Source organism: Oncorhynchus clarkii, chromosome 22, assembly GCF_045791955.1.
Source record: "Oncorhynchus clarkii lewisi isolate Uvic-CL-2024 chromosome 22, UVic_Ocla_1.0, whole genome shotgun sequence".
Taxonomy (NCBI): domain Eukaryota; kingdom Metazoa; phylum Chordata; class Actinopteri; order Salmoniformes; family Salmonidae; genus Oncorhynchus; species Oncorhynchus clarkii.
This window is the reverse complement of record NC_092168.1, coordinates 2,327,142-2,345,595: the sequence shown is the minus strand read 5'-3', so window position 1 is coordinate 2,345,595 and position 18,454 is coordinate 2,327,142. Positions and strand designations below refer to the sequence as shown.

The window sequence follows — 18,454 nt, the reverse complement described above, 5'->3', positions numbered from 1 at the left end:
CTGGAAGCAGAATATAATTTGCATAGTGCAGATACGCCCATATCCTTATAGCATGCATACTCTTGCTGACCAAAAATGAGTCGTAGCTTTATAGGTATATGAAAATGCTGGTCTGAAATAACCCGCTTAATAACCATGTTTGGCACCAGTAGAGTTCATATCAAAACCATTATGAGTGTGAAGAAGACATCAAGACGGGGACATTTTTTAACGCTTGCAACACTTTTTATTATATTTGTATGCAGTAAAATTCTTATCACAATAATGAAGAAAACACCTCTTTAACTTTGAACAAAAACACATAACAAAACAACTGCCCGTGTTTAGCTCATAATTGTACATATTTATAGTAAAGAAACATTCTTTATAAATATTGTTTCATCTGTAGCAAGTAAATACCATAATTTAATTACAAACGGATAAATAAGGCAGTCGATATTTACAAAAGGAAGGGGGTACAGAAAATCCAACGGCACAACGTTTATTTTCCTCACAATCTTCCAGATAGCATTTCACAATTCAAAACTTGCAAAGCACAAAACATCACAAGTTAAGCCCAGCAAACTAAATATACATTCACAAGCAAAATATTGTGGTCTGTTTGAGTTAAGTGTTGACTTTGGCACTCTTTCCAGTTTATAGATGTTTAGTATAGTTACAATCAATTTGCCTTAGGATCACAATATTTAACATCATAATACAACTTGAATCGTAAAATGTGCACTAAAAGTCCAGTTAGAGAAATAGCTACCATTGAAGGAACATCTATCTATACACCACAGACTGACAAAATCTATCACAACCAATGGGAAAGAGGGCGTGTAATATTTACAAATATATTGAATACAGCTTAAACATATCACATATTTTCTTATGTTGGTAAGTGAGATTTCTTCCCTGGTGGTTTTGAATCGCTTTTTATGATTTTGAAGCGTTCATAGTAGGTTATTCGTGCTCTCCTCGGTGCACAAGTGTCCGAATCTCCTGCGCTGGTAGGGGTTCTGAGCAATGGTCTTGTATTCGCTTTTCGGTTCAGTCCTAAACATACCATTCACTGAAATTGGACGATAGGCTGCCGTGACCATTGTGGTTGTTGTGGACTGCGGGGGACAGATTGTTGTTGCTTTGGGTCTCGGTGTTAGGGGAGACGAGGCCGGGTGGTGTGGACGATTCATAACCAGAACTGGCTGCAGGCGAGGAGTCGGACGCTGGAGGGGGGGCCGCTTCGTGGACCTGGAGAAAAGTGCAGATAAAATGAGTTTATGATATCAAGACAGGCACATTGTGAAGTATGACTTCAAAGTGCTTCAAGAATGGTGGGGAACGTAACGTAAACAACATACGTACACAACCCTTAAATGCTGCTGTCAGCTGGAAAGTGAAAGACTGAAAGTCCATTTACCTTCATGTGTTTTCGTAGAGAGCTGGGATGTGTGTAGGACTTGTCACACATCTTGCACAGATATGGTTTGTCTGACGTGTGAACGTGCATGTGCTTCTTTCGGTCGCTGCTGTTGGCAAACCGCCTGTCACAGCCTTCAAACTCACACTGGAATGGTTTCTCTCCTGCCGAAAAACAAGTATAAAACAGACACGTTAGATTCAGTTCAGCAAAAGCCTACCAAACGTCTATGCCTTAGGCCGAATACTAAAGGTGTTGGATTCAATAACATGGCCATTCAACGAGGAGTAACGGGTTAATTCATAGCGTTCGTCATATTTAGTGGGTGCCGTTATTTTCACTCACATGCCTTCCATTCAGTTAAATCTCAATTGTAACACAAAATGAATTTAAAAATATTAACTATGTTCGTGGGTGCAGAAATGTTCTGTTTTATGGTGGGTTTTAAGAAATAGCTTATCATTTAGGCCTATGGGAAGCCTATTTCTTTGAATCACAGCAATTGAATGTAAGTAAGCCAGTAGGTTAAGTACATTTAGGCCTACTTATGTATTTCATAGACTACTATATTTCAATGTATGTCAGGGCTCTGAAATGTAGAATTGATGTCAAAATAGTAACAACATGTCCGAGTTAAATGTATATAGCCTAAACAATACGCAAACTTCCCATGTGGGGCAATAGCCTTTGGTGCATAAGGCGCACCATTTGCTGGGAAACAATAACAAAACGAATTAGCACCTGACCAATTCCATGGCTGTATAGCACAACTAAATCCCCCCTAGAAAATAGTCCCAAAGTGAAAGGCTGGTAATGCATCTAGCACCTAGGCTACTACCGGTGGAATGCTTGAGAAAACAGAATAGGCCATTACACACATTCACACACTTGCATGTTTGCGATGAGTAAATTCGCTTTACGATTTCCAGAAAACAAAATGCCAAACAATAATTCTCAACGGACAAAACAAAATAAATCGATATGTGAAGGCGAGGCATTCCGGATTTAATCCTAAAAACTCAGTCTTGCGTAAACATTAAACCGGGTGATGAGATATACTACTGCTCCGCTGCGAGCCAGAAGCCCTCGTCTCGCCTTTGACCCATTTGTAAGTTTACAAACCATAAAACCTCGACAGAATATTACATAATTTAGCACATTGTTGCAAAACATTGAGTTTCTCCAAAACTGGATGAAATCTAATCGTTTCGAGACGCGTCGGCTATGTGTTTACTCTTTTAGAGTACAATTCGCACGTTATGCTAGCAGCTTTTCTTTCTTAAATCCAAATCTACTTTGACCATAGGTGTGAATGTCTACCTTGGCAGTCTAAAAATACCCTATTGATCGATAGTCATCTTAAATTTGGTAAACTTGGATGTTTTGACAACGAGAATAATTCGATTTTTGCAGGTTACGCAATTGGCTAAGATTAAATATAGCATGGCGCATTGGCACAGCGAATTCTTAACTGTGCGGTATACTTTTACGAAACGAAAAAGTGCTCGAGAGATGAGAAACATTTGGGCAAAATGCTATAAATATTGTATAATTACCTGTATGTGTGCGCTTGTGAATCTTCAAGTTTTCCGACCGTGCGAAGACCTTGCCACATCCAGGGAAGGGGCAGGGGAAGGGTTTCTCTCCCGTGTGGACCCGAATGTGATTCACCAGTTTGTATTTTGCCTTAAACGGTTTGCTCTCGCGGGGGCACTCTTCCCAAAAGCAAATGTGGTTGCTCTGCTCCGGTCCTCCGACGTGCTCCACGGAGACGTGCGTGACCAGCTCATGCATTGTGCTGAAAGTTTTGTTGCAACTCTTCTTGGGGTTGCTTAGCTGCTCCTGGTCGATCCATTTACAGATGAGCTCCTGTTTGATGCACTGCTGCCGCATGTAGCGGAAAAAGGCACCGGGGTGGTGCTGGTGAGCACCCATGTGCATACCCATGTTCATATTCATGCTGCTGTACTGGTTATGGAGCTGGGCGGCCGAATAAGGGTCGGTCCTTGGGCTGGAGACCTGGTGGTACTGGTCGGAACGCCCGAAAACCTCACCTGGTAGTCCAATACGCATTTGCCCGTTGAGCACATTCGGGGATCCGTGGGACCCATGCTGGTCGTGAATCCCGGGGAACAGAATGTGGCCTTGACTGTCTGTGTGGGAATGATGGAGAGACCCGGTAGTGGGGCCGAAAATAGCGTGCTGACTGCTCGCGGGAGAGGATTCTCCGAAGCCGCGGCTGCGAAAAAGAAAGTCCCTGGTGGAGTTGAATGGGGAACTCGCGTACGAGGTGACATGGGCGGCGTGTGCACCCAATGCTGCTGTGGGGTAGCCGGGCGCCTGAGAGGTGAAGGCTGAGCTCTGTCCCGGAGAAAGATCATGGTTCAGTTTAAACGCACCCATGTGTGCCGAGTCGACGAAGCTATTTTGTGCTAAACTCAAGTCTCTCTCCTGCATCTCGCTCGCTGTGTGATGCCTGGCAAACGTGCCAACTCCCAGTCCGGGGAACTGGTGACCTGCGTCCAGTAACATGGTCTCTCAAAGCGAATTTCGTTCGAATCAGCTTGTGTACAAACAATTTTTTGGGGGAAAAGTACAATTCAATGTTATATTCGGTTAGGGTTATTCACAACTTCATTGCATGGAAACACCATATCAGGCAAAGTTCAAAGCGATGATCCGCTCGTAGGGGAAAAAAACTACACAAACAGGTCTATATTCACTGGTAGTTAACTTGTTACTAAAAATCCCCATGAAACGAAGAGATTCCTTTGCGTTTTTCCTCTGGAAACTGTGAATGCTGATTGCGTTTAAACACACAGGAAGAATTGAATAATTATCTTACTAGGTGTCCTCGCACGGAGAGAGTGCGGGTTGTTGCAGCATCTCGGATTGTTGTTCGGATTGGTGTGTTTATTTCTTTCGCTTGTCTGTGTTTATCGCGGAGGGTCCCTCTTTCACCGTGGACTGGCACTAGCTCCTCTTACGCCCCCTTTAACTGAAGCCCGGTCATTCATTCCAAGCAGTCTCATTGGCCACTTCGTCTCATCAATCCCAAGTGCCCCTCCAATAGCAGGTACCGCTTTGACGACTAATAGCTGATCGCCATTTTCACTAATAATTACCGCCTACTTGTTAGGAGCGGCTTTTAGGGGGAAGGGTACAATGAGAGAGGGAGCGAGAGCGAGTGTGGGTGGGGGCGGGTATAGTATCGGAAATGATTCCTCAAAACCTTAATTTTATAGCTTGTTGTATAACCAGTGTCTTGACAACACGAAATGGCACGTTGTGTGATAACGGGCTTTAAAAGTTGAGCTACGGTTAAATAAATATGATAGAAAATAACGATAATTGAAATAGCGAGCTGGTCTTTTGGGGAGAAGGTGGGGTCAGCACATGTAATGAAATGTAAACAGTCATAGTCAATTTATCATTAGACAGGCGGATATAGTTAGCAAATATTTTAAATGATTTAGCCAAACCATTATTTTAGGTATTGACAGTGTTTATATGTAGTCTATACGTAATAACGCACACGTTTATGTGCATACGCACGCGTTTATACTAACTGACTGAGGGAGACCTGGCTGCGTTTATAAGTGGGTAATAACGGACGCTTAAATAGGCTACATATCTACAAGCTCTGCAATATACATGTGAAGTTATACAAAGGAAACGGAAGCATACAATATAGGAAATCAGAAACCAATATGCCATTTAATTTCATGGAATACATAATAGATATAATAGTGAGCATTATGCATTATTCATTATGTATTTCATTACATGAAATGGCATATTGTTTTCTCATTCGCTATACTTATCTTATGTTTCTGCTGTTTATCCTCACATTTCTATTGTAGAGCTTGTAGATAGATATATGTAACAGAGTACTATCAAAAATGTTTACTGATCATTTACCCCATAAAGGGAATAATGTATGTTCATAGCATCTGCTCCTACAACCATCACTGAACTACCATAGGCTCATGTAGTCAATACGTACATTTGTTCAAATATTACACAGCAGTCTGCGCACCAATTGTAATGCCAGAATTACCCCTTTTTTACATGACAACAGTACATGATGTTCATATTCTGCTAAAGAACATTGCCTAATCATTTGAAAACATAAAAATCACGAGTCTGTAAAGGTAGTGTTTTAGTCAATTGTCTACTATGCCTATAAAATGACACTTCTAAAAGTAATTCGAATGTGGTTTCCCAAGTGTATTACGGGTTTGGGTTTGGGGAAGTGGTATTAGGCTACTGTTTCAATGGCATATTCAATCTTTACTACAGGGATATATATTCCCCAAGCATGGCTTTGCACGCGCGCGCGCGCGCACACACACACACACACACACACACACACACACACACACACACACACACACACACACACACACACACACACACACACACACACACACACACACACACACACACACACACACACACACACACACACACACACACACACGAGGTACTAAATATTCAGAGAGTACTTACCTTGTTTTTGTAGAGAGCCGGGTTGGTGGTTTGTTCACTTTGCTTAGCTTGTGCAGTTTGTCAGTCTTGCCCCAAAAATATGGTTACTGTTTATGTTATCTGCAATCAACAGCATGAGCTTATGTTTGAATTTTTTTTATCCTGGAAAAGTTTTTTTTAAATGCGTAAAATGAGATTACTATAGATATCTATTGCCTAACGATAATCAAAACACACTGCCATAGTTCTACACCCATTATTTCTAATTAGTCATAATTTAGTGAAAATATTAGGGAGCATTACAGACAATAATTGTGTGTAACTTTATCACAATTGGGTGTGTTTGTTGATTTAAAAAATAAATAAATAAATAAATAAAATAGAGTTTCTAGAATAGGCTACTAAAGAATAAAATAGCCTAGATCCAAAAGCCTAATGGTCCTTCCCTTCAATTGCCATAGCCTACCATAAAGTCCCAATCAATCTCAACAAGAAACCTCGCTTGCAAGTCGTGCCTGCAAAAACACCGCCAACTCACAAGGTTTGCTAATATAGTGAGTCTTTTCATCCAAAGCGCGTACTGTATGGACTGCGTTTAACAACGGTCTCCCAACAACAGCTGCCCATTGAAATGTACACACTAAGTGAAGTAAGTTTACTTACACTCCCATTGAACTCAAGTCCCACAAGTCCTCCTGCTCCAACACAAATTAAACTTTCTCTGGTCCCTCTCGGCTCCCAAACACTTCAAATAGCGGGCAATAATGGGACGGAGAGTAGGTAGGACGTCTGAAAACTTTGGGAATCCTGTCCCTCTCTCACTCAGCCCCAAGCCGGGGCAGACAGAGCGTTCTCTGCCATTCTTCCAAGAATCTATTTCTCCCCGCACCACGGGACACGCAGGATCTGATCCAAGTTCAAAGTCACGTCTGCCGACTTCTTAAAAGAACTTCTTTATTTCCGTGGAAAACTACAAAACCCCTTGGCCCTGTCACTTGACAAAAATAAATGAAAGAGAAAGACAGAAAACTCAATCGGATCAGAGACCCATAGCTAGCTATGGGTTCTTATTTCCATCTACTTCTAGAAGAAAGGACCATCTGAAATTCCCCACGACATACATTTCAACAAGTTTCTCAGAGCCAGAATAAAAAAGTGTTAAAAGAGGGTTATACATAGCCTATAACATGCATTGTAAAATGTATATAAACTAATATATGGACACTAACACACCTTTCACTATTTTTGGTTTACAGAGAAAAAAACTCCCACAGAAGTTCTGACTAAATATTCATGATAATGCTTATGATTTTAATATTGCCAACAACAAGGATAAAACCATTGCATGCCCTGATGGCGCAGCGCTTAAAAGCCGGGCGTATTTCATTAGTTCATTTGACAATAGCAATATGTTGACGCATTGGAAGGTTACTTGTGTGGTTTCCATGACCTTGTTTGTTTCATTAATGTTTTACCTATGACCCATTAATACCACATATGTTGGCCTCTTGACTTGTTCTGTAAAATAAAAATAAAAATGATAACAAAGAGCCTTTTCTTTTAAGAAGTTTAAAGCCCGTCTTCCAGCTGAGCGTCTGAAGTAAGGATAGGCCTTGGGAGCATTTTCTTACGAATCGGAATCAAGGAATTTAACTCCTTCATTCAGTTGAGAAGTTCAGAGGGATGCTCTTTGAAATAACCCTTCGGAAATTCTGTAATAGTTTTTTTCTTCGCCTACTATATAAAAACCTAGAAGCCTAGGCCTGACAACTATGGACCCTTCTCTATACTAATGTGTTTTGTAAAATAATATATTCATTTGTTTGTACTATTCCCTAGAGATCACTTTGAGATTGGAATCGTATTATCAAATGAAACACTTGTTCGTAGATGATAACAACATACACATTGTACTGTATGTATCCCAACGGGGTTGTTTCATTGACCATTCATTAGATGTAAATTAAAAACTTGTGAGACAAATTATGTATAGGCCTACCTGTTATTTGTATGTGCAGGCCATCTATTAATTATGTTTAACAATATATTGGGATGTGTGCTTACTGTTTATTTGAATTGCGCATTGTAGGCTAGATCTCTGTATCCAAAAAGTACACTCTATGACACTTTGAAGCACGTATCAATGGTAATTATGAATTTAAACCACAGGTGCATGCAGACCTATTCCCTTTTAAGTCAATACCCATATAGACCAACTGATTTATATAGAGTCATGGATAATTTGACTAAGCACGAGGTCTAATATGTCCGTTATTGCGCATTTTTTTTAAAAGTATTTTAGAGATATATAGGTTGCTCCAAAGGAAAAATGAGTGCAACTGTTGATTTTCAAGTAATCAGAAGACAAGGAAACACTATTTGTTGACTATTTATTAATAATAATTGTTCAGATTGTCAGCTACAGTATGTGATGACACCATTCAACTATGCTAAGGTCTTGGGTCAAACAAATTCCTCTGTAAAAAAGTAGGCTATTAAATATGAAATAGTAATTTTACATGCACTGCCCCTATGTCGAGAACAAAACTACTCTGCGAAAGTGTCTAGAAGTATTAGATTCATGAATTTAATTAGTTGAAGTTGACTACTGGGGTAGTTTTGGGCAAACCCCGTCATGTTCCTACCACTTTAAGAACCAATTACATCGAGATGTGTGAGGCCGCCGATCATAAATCGATTACAAAGGTGTCTGAAAAAAAGACATATGAAATCGATGACAGATACACGTCCTGCTGTGTCGAACAGGGACCATACAAGAAGGCGTGGGCCACGACCATAAAAGTCAACCAATTCTAGGTTTTACAAGCTTCTCTTACTCCGTTCCTTGCTAGGGTCATAAAAACTGAATTTAACTATTTTGAGTGGATCACTGGCAACTTATTGAGAAACTATTTACACTACTCAGCTCCCTCCATGCATGGGGCAGTGGTGAGAATGAAAATCCTAGATTTGTAAAGTCATTTATCAAAATAGATAGGTCTTAAAATATAATAAGTTATATAATGTGTATGCAATTGTTGATCATCTGCTGGCTAAAATCTCCGATGGACATGATTGTTATATATGCAACACGTTTCATTTGTTAAATCTGGCACCATGGTATGTATAGGCTACTTGTAATTAATTCATTGGCCTCAATTTTAACACTACAATTCAGATGTCAACACTTTTCTTTGATACTTGTATTGATAAAATATTCCTTTCTATCTACAGTATGTGCCTATAAGATATGTGCTTCTATATCTAAGCACAAAATAAATACAAAATATTCCAACATGCTTTTCGGCTGAGACCGGTTTGGTTATGCATGGATGGTTGCACAGTATTGAATGACTTCCAAATTGTCCTAGTGCTCCGTGATACTTGCACAACTCATGCAATACTGTATTAGTGGAGTATAAACACCGATTTAACAGACACCTCCGCAGTCCCCGCAAGACGGGGCCCCTATCCCCTCCTAACTGGCAATATTGGATATTATTTGGAAAATGATCTTATGTCGTTTCTTGTAATAGCCATCTGTGACTTTAAATAATTATTTATCTCAACGGATTCCTAAAAGATGTGTCCTGAGATTTGGTCACCTCAGTCAGATTTGTCTAAAATCCTAAATGAATGAAGAATGAGCAGGGACAGCTCTACCATAAGGACCCCTTTATCCATGTCTTCATTACATGTAGTGCAACAAGACCACTCATGGTCTGAAAAGTTCTCTACTTTTAATAGATTTAAACAAACAGTATTGGAATCACCATGCATCAACTGTCAACTCCATCTTCCAATTAATACTACTTTTGGTTCAAACATGTTACATTTAATGAGGTTTTAGAGTCATAAAGCAACTAAGGCTAACACAATTGCTATTGTGCATATCACTTGAATGAAGTCCGATTTTTGTTCAACTCAACTCTGTCAGAGTGCTAAAATATCTCATAGTATGGTTATGTTTTTGTTGGGTACTTTCAAATGAATCATGTTACATACTTTACAACTGTTTGTATTGAACTTTTATTTTTAGAGGCAAAAATATGTCTGTTTTGAGTATCTGTTGTCAACTCCATCAGTAGCTTGTCAAATCCATCACAGATGGAAAAATATTGAATCACTGTTTTGCTTGCTCATATCTTGCGGCCCCGCGAAACTGCGCTATGCTACTAAGTATAAAGTTGCAATAACTCAATAAATAATTCAGAAATGTAACATGGACAGACATCAACTGCATAGTATGTCACCCATATCAAGTGGAAACATCATTAAGCTTTTTTTTCAAGGGGAAAGATGTTATGGTGGGAAACAATATGAAATATAATTGTATGCATATAAAACATTTCTATTGCATACTAAATGATAAATTGTTAAATAATAATCACTAATTTGAATAGCGACTTTGAAGTGTTGTGGACATTTCAGCTTTCGCTATGGTCTTGGAAACAAAATGCATTGTTCGAGACCATGGCTTTAAAAGTACTTGATTGGCTAAATGTCTCCATTATTATTGATGTGTATGTATTTCATTTGACCTGAATAAAAGTACATATAGCCTACTTGAGTTATGGTGATAAGAATATATTTTATTTTAAATTATGTTTTCTACATTGGGGTTACACCCCTAAAGAAGAATACGAACAAGAAGAGATAAACGCTTTCTAATACTGTAGACGTCCTAAATTTCATCCACGTGCGTCAGCCCCGGGTAAACACCATGCCGCATAAACTGATTTGCTGGTAACTTTGAGTGTAAAACTTTTTGGAGTCAACAGCGATAAAGAGAGCGAGGGGGCGGAACCCCGCTGAGCCCTTGCGCTGAACGACAGCCAATCGCTTCGTTCTCTTAACTGCCAGTCACCGAAATCCATCCAATACCCGCAGTGCCATTTCTAAACTGTATTCCCTACTGTGTCCTCCAACTGTTGTATGTTCTGTCAATCGCTTGAGGACTGAGTGGGAAAAGGAACAAGCAGAGTTAGAGGCAGGACAAAAGAAGTTATATAGTTCGCTTATATACATATATTTTAATGTTTTAGAAAAGCGTGATGGTGGGTGAGAAACAATAGCGGTGGATGGACTTGACAGTGTAGTTATGGAGCCCCCTTTGAGCAAGAGGAATCCGGCGATAAGATTAGCGGATTTGGCAGCGACTCAACCTCTTCCTCATCAGAATATGACAGGCTTCCCGGGGCTAGGGGTGCATCACCCTCACTCCCACCATGCCCACCACCACCCTGGGGAGATGGGCAACGACCCCGGAGTGGCACTCACTCCATTTGGACCCGAGCACATGGCACAGACAAACGCTCTCAAACTTAGCCCCTCTCAGCACATTCAGAGCCATCACGAAGCCCAGACCGCTGCAACGGCAGCATCCTTCACTTCTGCTCAGACCACAGTAGGTTTCCCCGTGGCTCCTCACCCCCACTCAGGCTACTCTAGCAGCAGGGACTACATCCTCAGGAGAGAACTCTCAGCCTCGGCTATGCATGCACTTGGCGACCAGCATAGTTCCGCCTCCTCCCCTCATCACCATGGCATGTTCATCGCACCAACAGGTGCTTATGGGCACGCCGAAACTGGTGCCCATCCACTTTTCTCTGGACTCCACGACCAAGCGGCCCCAGGTGCCCACCACCACCACCACCACCACCATGCCCTCAACGGGCAGATGCGTCTGGGTCTACCGGGGGACATCTACGGCAGGCCAGAGCACTTTGGCCACAGGCCCGAGCACTATGGACCCTCTTCTATCCACAGCTACAACTCCATGAACCTCAATGTGAACATCGCTTCTGCTCCTCACGGAGCCGCGGGGGCATTTCTGAGATACATGAGGCAGCCCATCAAGCAAGAGTTAATCTGCAAATGGATTGAACAGGATGAAACTTCAAAGAAGCCCTGCTCCAAAACGTACAGCACCATGCACGAGCTGGTCAACCATGTCACGGTGGAGCACGTCGGGGGACCGGAGCAAGCCAGTCATGTCTGCTTCTGGGAGGAATGTCCGCGGGAGGGGAAAGCTTTTAAGGCGAAATACAAACTGATAAACCACATCCGAGTTCACACGGGAGAGAAACCATTCCCTTGCCCTTTCCCCGGCTGCGGAAAAGTTTTCGCTCGCTCGGAAAATCTAAAGATTCACAAAAGGACACACACAGGTCAGTGCAAGTTTTCCGAATGATTTTAGAACTGCATTAAAACAAACAGAAATCGATCTCTTGAATGAAAGAAGACGCTTTAAAAATGTTAAAGACACTTTTTTTTTGTCATAGACAACAAAATATATATTGTGAAAAGCTTTCATTTGAATTGCTGGCGGGCATGGGGTGAGCATGCGTAAAAGTAACAGGAACGAGATTTAATTGAATAAAATTATGAATTATGGTCAAGCCAAGGCATCACGTGATTCGATGTACAGTAATAACTTTCTGAAAGATAGCTATTTACTCGAAGAGACGTGGAAGCTAGAGGTGGGGGATTATGCCATATGGTTCTAGTTATTAGTCCGTATGACGTTTACGCGGTTATGGGTCATGTTAGCGCTATGTTGATTAATCGACTCTTCACAGCAGAAGCAAACCATCACTTCAATGTCAAGTATGGATGTTATACGTTACTAAATCGAGCTCCTAAAAACTGTAGAAGACCAGATGAAAATGAAACCATTTATTTTGGGGGGGAACGTTATAACAGTTTTAGACTATTGTGTTATAGGCTGGTGATAACCTATTGGAATCTTGACCCATAATAAGTTCAGGCTGACCAAAGGAAAACAACAAAGTGAAAAGGGCTACTGGGGCTGGCTTTTCTTCCAAAATAATATACAGTAGCCTAGTACATGTCCTTAGAGGCCGACCATAGCAATGGCGTTTGTCAGTCTAAACACTTGTAGTATGATGCAATACAGTACGCAGCGGCACGCATGCTATGTTACCGAGTAGCCTGCAAAGCAGACCCAATGTTCCACCTTATAACTCACACGGCGACGACGTAAGTGAGACAAGTGTGTCATTGAGGGCTGGCCTGTTTGGACAGCAAGTGGCTCCCAAGACTGGACTCACGCGAACAGCACGGCAATCAGATCATGTCAGTGTCTTTGGTAGTAAGTGAGGAGGGAGACAAGAGCAGATCCCACTGAAACGTTCATGATGCACCATCAAGCCTTTGGGGATTACTTAGTAACAGCTAGCAAGAGAAGCCCCTTTTCCGTGCAGACTCAGATTGTGGCAATAACACGTTTTTCTAAAGTACAAACACAAACAATACACCCTAGGGGTCGCCCCTACACTGTCATGGTGGCCCGATGTATGTTTTTTTCTATTTTGAGTTGTCCATTTTACAATCATAAATCATGCTATGCACATTATTCTCAATACAAGCATTACAACAGATATGTTTCTCTCTCGCCAAAAGGCATTCATTTAGGACTACCAATGCACGCGTGTCCGCGGCACTTATCTCATAGCCAACATTAGCCTACATCAAAGCAACCTCTGAATGTTTTCGCCTTCTGGCATTCACAACAGTGAGAAAAACAGACGCAATGGGAAGAAAAAAACAGTGACTGTATAGTCTACACATTTCCCCTGCGCGTTCACGTGTATAGCCCACGGGCCACCCTATGACATGTTCCACGTGCGTCAGTCAGTCAGGAACATTCCTTGTACATGTGGGAGAGGAGTGACGCGGATGTAGATGTATAATAAATAAGGTATGTCGGACAGGAAGCCCTAGTGGCAGAGTGGGCTGCCACACTGACCATTTTTGGAGTAGCCTTATAATGCGGGAAGTGATATGTTACCAGTTAAGCGGTGGTTTCAATTATGGGCCTACTTTGGGTAGAGCATCTGAACGTCCATGTTGAATAACGGTGAAAATTGACGATCCTTTGTATATGTCAAATTTTAAGAAATTGGCATTGCTGTTTGCTGGGAATATATTGTATACATTTAATGTCATAACATTATTATTGGGCCGATCCATTTGGTAACTTCTTGGACTTCGATCAAATGTGTTTTTATAAAGGACAATGTCATCATTATGTTGTATATTATGTTAGAACACATGCACCCATATCTTGATATGATATGAGTAGCCTCTAATGCTAAATATCTCAATCTCTTCCAGGGGAGAAGCCTTTCAAGTGCGAGTTTGATGGCTGCGACAGGAAATTCGCCAACAGCAGCGATCGGAAGAAGCACTCACACGTCCACACGAGTGACAAGCCTTACTACTGCAAAGTCAGAGGCTGTGACAAGTCCTACACGCACCCTAGCTCGCTGCGAAAGCACATGAAAGTCCACTGCAAGTCGCCCCCGCCCCCTTCTGCCAACGCTTCATACCATTCCTCTACGAACCCTCTTGGCGCGCCCCTTTCGCCCGCCTCCGAACCGCACAGGAACCGGTCCGCGAACCTCTCGCCTCAGGTTACCAACCTCAATGAGTGGTACGTGTGCCAGGGGAGCGGGGGACCCAACCATCTCCACACCCCCTCCAGCGATGTGCCAACTTCGGACTCAGACGAAGAGGACTCTTTCAGAAATTCAGACCCGAGGACAATGCTCTAATGTTTACAAACATAACACATTGCGTTTATTCCCCAAATTATCTCCCAACTGGTTAGAAGTGTAGTAAGAACTACCTGCATGGGGACTGTACTGACTGTAAGCATATAAGTGGGACTTTATGGAGCAAGAAATAGCGCCGCGGATGTCAGATGATGATGAAGAACAACAGCCAATAAAACGTGCCCTCTCTGTTCGCTTTCTAAAGAGCCGAATGTATCAACATCTCAACAAGTCTCAATATAGAAAAGCTACAATCACCAGTATTATTTGAGAAAATGAAATCATATTCATTTTGAAAGCTTTATTATTTAAATAGGCTATAGAGAGGACCAAGAGAAGCCTAAATATACTGAGAACAGAAATACAATGTCACCAGTAAGGATAAGTCTTTGAGAAAACACATGCACACATATGCAGGCTACATTTACATGCCTGCATCGTTTAACACGGATGAATTATGCTTACATTGACATTGTCCATATGATCGCAATCCCTGGCAATGTAACCTGTTTTATTAATCAATGTCCAATCCCAGACAGAGGGAAGAAATAGACGTTGCTCATGCAAATTACATGAACCTTATCAACAGCCCATGAACACTATAATATTGCCTAAACATCCAAGAATGGGGGAGTGGCATTCCATTTTTCTTACGTATATCTCACAGTAGATGCGAGAACTAATGTAGTCTAAACATCCAATTGAACATCGAACACCTGCAGATAGCGACAGACATTCGCACCCACATGATAATATTGCTAAGACGCAAGTGTCTTAAAGGGTCCAAACTTAGTTTTAAGATTTAAGACCATGTTTGGATGGACTTTTGTTATATTTAAGAACAATTTAAGACTATATTTTATGCAAAAAAAAAACACAATAAGGAATAAGTCCTTCGGGACCCTAAATATGTAAACTGACAGGTTTTGTCAATTACGGTCGGATTTGTATATAATTGTACTGATGCTCGTGAATGTTGTTCTTAGTCTTAATTACGAATAATATGTTGTTTTGTACATTGTAATTTATTTGCTGGTATAAATGTTGTACTGGATTTACAGAGACACCAAAGAATAATAATATTAATTTTGGTGAATATGTAATAGACCTACTGATGGTTTTGTTCTGTAAAAGAAAAATAATTATTATTTACTTGAATAGGCAGTGTATTGTGAAACGTTCCTCTTCTCGCATGCCCTTTGTAGTGACTGTGTTTTTCTATTTGGGGTGCATGGTGCCATTATTTACGATGGATAAAAAGTGATGATGAAACAGCTATGATTGTGCAGACCCTTGATGTTCGTGATCCCGAGTGGCGCAGCGGTCTAAGGCACTGCATTTACAGACCCTGGTTCGATTACAGGCTGTATCACAACCGGCCGTGATTGGGAGTCCCATAGGCCGGCGCACAATTGGCCCAGCGCCGTCCGGGTTAGGGTTTGGCCAGGCTAGGACGTCATTGTAAATAATAATTTGTTATTCACTGACTTGCCTAGTTAAATAAAGGTTCAATAAAAAATAAACTGACAGGATGAATTCATTTTAAAGCTTAATAAACACACCAGGCCGTGTTAGTAGTTAATACGTGTGTTTTAGTTAACAAAACTGTATTGTTTCTTCATAGAATGCATGAGGCCTGTCAGTGTAGGATGTCATTCCTTAGATAATGATATGCCTACATAATTGACTTGTTTGCACGCAGTAAATGCAACCGTTTTGCTGGTAAACTCAGTTGTAAAGCTATTATCACATTATCGTAGCCTACAAATGATCGAAGTAATCGTAGACTACAAACACCTTGCCCAAAACAAGCAACTGGCTGGTTGGATACCCGACTCTAATATAATCACAGACGTAAACATCAACGGTTTTGTCAACAAGACACATCAACATTCAACGGGGAGCACCTCAAAGCTGACAAAGATGAAATGCGAGGGAATATGTGAATTCATAATTATTGACAGTTCAATAAAGTTTTCACTGGTAACTCACAAACAACAGGCACAGTAAAGGGCTGGTATAAACCAATCAAGGCTAATGGAGAAAAGTATAGCCCCTTAATGGCGTTGTCTGAAACGCGGGACAGGACAAAGCAACCGAGCCATGAATCATTAATTGAAACAATAAAATATAAAAGATATCAATATGTAGGACCTTGTATAGACTATATAAAACAAGTCCCCCTTCTTATTTCCTCCATTAAAACGCGCAACCTCACTTTCAAAGTCGGCCCTGTCCAGAATTAAAATTGGCCAACCCGAGTCTTGCACAACTTCAAAGGCCTGCTATACTTCTGAGCGGAAGGCCCGCCGCTTTGACACTCTTCATGGTGCGTTACGATTTCTACAGCAATTGGGGAGCGAGACGCTCACATTTGAATATGTCTGGTAAAAACCCACTAACTGCCACTAAATGGACTATCATCAAAGCGCACAGTGCACCTTCTCCCCGAAAAACGTAATGTGTCGACAAAGATAGGCCTAGCTGGCCTATATTGTTGACAGAAAATGAAACAGGCCTACAGGGACAAAATTGTTTTGCCATTTTTATGTGATAATGTATGGTAGTATAGGATGGGCAAATAACAAGCACAGACGATTTTATACATGCAGTCATACAACAGACACAGGCGAAATTGAATTGTCTTAAAAAGTGTGCCATTTACGCAAGAATGAAATGAGTGAAATAGTAGAATGCATTATTCATATGTCTTTGCGCTCCATAAGTCACATTTGTAAGAGAGTGTTAAGAAATAGTCGTTATTTATCCCATAGTATTAGAGGGCCTCTTGAGTCTGGTTTCTGCGTCATGTAGAACTAGCTGCAAAAACAGAATGGCAGCAACAGAAACACACAAACAAGCACCTAATCAACCGCACACAGTTCAACGCCAGACTGAGTGAAAAGCAGACTGCTCTGAGATGTAGGCTAACCAATATAAATCACTGATGGCTATGACAATAGAACAACCCAGAAAACGGACAGATTCCCAAATAGTCTTCTCCATCGCAAGGCACTCTATTGAGATGCATGTTACATTGACCTTGTTCGAAACGTTTGTTGGCAATTTTCACCTCTCGTACCTTTTCTCCTGCTTTGTCTCCAAATAGTTTTTATTCCCTATTTATGTAAGCTAATCAAGTTTTATTGACTACAAGCAGTGTTCTGACGTTTCTCCTTAGAGGCAATAAACCGTTATTTGGACTGAATCCATTTATATTTATTTAAAACAAGTGCTCCTTGAATGTTGCAAAATAAACACGATGAAAAATAACCAAAGCGATAGTTCCCTCCGCCCGATGGGACTTAATGAAAAGGAGTGAAGCAGTCACCATCAATGAGAAACGCTTTGAAGTAGAACTTATTATCTGAGGAATACTTTTGGGTTGTCCTAACGACAGCACTGAATGGGAAAGGCTCTCTCCTTTGTCAGCGATTTGTTCTCCTTTAGTGGGATGCCGGTGGAAATCACTTACATGGGCCACCTTACCATGCTGCCTGCAAATCAGTAACCGACTGAGTCAGACATGCAGACGCCACTTTGGCAAGGACAAAGCAAAAGTCGCAGGGAAAACGTGTCTCGTTCTCTCTCATTTTTCCTTTATATGGGCTGAATTATAATTTTGGAGACAACAGTAGAACCAAAACAAATGCGGTCTTGTCAGATTTAACAAGAATTACCCATCTTTCTGAAGTTGAGCACAACGAGCATAAATAAAATGGTTTGTGGTCTAGTCATTAAAACTACTACGAGTGATAGGTTTTGTTGACTATAATATAAATAATAAGGGTTAGGCCTACCTGGAGAAAATCTTACCCCTGAAAAAAATGGATGGCCCTCCCTTCAGCAAAATATATTCTCACTAAACCCTCCCTGAAGGCTTGAAGAAAATTAAAACAGTGACCCTCCCTTATACACCAAAACTATAATTAGGTGGATAGCAGAGAACATGACTACGGTTTACCCTCACTTCTAGGACAGA

The 18,454-nt window shown here is 41.1% G+C and overlaps 2 protein-coding genes across 2 annotated transcripts; one reads left to right on the top strand and one right to left on the bottom strand.

Annotated features, from left to right (window-relative positions):
- Window positions 1–203: 203 nt before the first annotated feature.
- LOC139380588 (zic family member 2 (odd-paired homolog, Drosophila), a) lies at window positions 204–4,454 on the bottom strand. The gene is made up of 3 exons (XM_071123406.1): window positions 2,959–4,454; window positions 1,403–1,566; window positions 204–1,233 (listed from the first exon to the last, which is right to left on the bottom strand). Exons 1-3 carry the CDS (start codon window positions 3,932–3,934, stop codon window positions 1,039–1,041), a joined length of 1,335 nt encoding a protein of 444 aa, XP_070979507.1. The 5' UTR covers window positions 3,935–4,454; the 3' UTR covers window positions 204–1,038.
- A 6,410-nt stretch (window positions 4,455–10,864) lies between these two features.
- Window positions 10,865–15,327, top strand: LOC139380201 (zic family member 5 (odd-paired homolog, Drosophila)). Its single transcript, XM_071122669.1, has 2 exons — window positions 10,865–12,063; window positions 14,033–15,327. Exons 1-2 carry the CDS (start codon window positions 10,995–10,997, stop codon window positions 14,470–14,472), a joined length of 1,509 nt encoding a protein of 502 aa, XP_070978770.1. The 5' UTR covers window positions 10,865–10,994; the 3' UTR covers window positions 14,473–15,327.
- The last annotated feature ends 3,127 nt before the right edge of the window (window positions 15,328–18,454 follow it).

Coding starts and splice junctions, on each gene's coding strand:
- LOC139380588 (XM_071123406.1), bottom strand. CDS start 3,934: ATGTTACTGGACGCAGGTCACCAGTTCCCCGGACTGGGAGTTGGCACG. Junction 1,567..2,958: donor TCACAAGCGCACACATACAG/GTAATTATACAA, acceptor GTTTTTCGGCAG/GAGAGAAACCATTCCAGTGT. Junction 1,234..1,402: donor CTCTACGAAAACACATGAAG/GTAAATGGACTT, acceptor ACTTTTCTCCAG/GTCCACGAAGCGGCCCCCCC.
- LOC139380201 (XM_071122669.1), top strand. CDS start 10,995: ATGGAGCCCCCTTTGAGCAAGAGGAATCCGGCGATAAGATTAGCGGAT. Junction 12,064..14,032: donor TCACAAAAGGACACACACAG/GTCAGTGCAAGT, acceptor AATCTCTTCCAG/GGGAGAAGCCTTTCAAGTGC.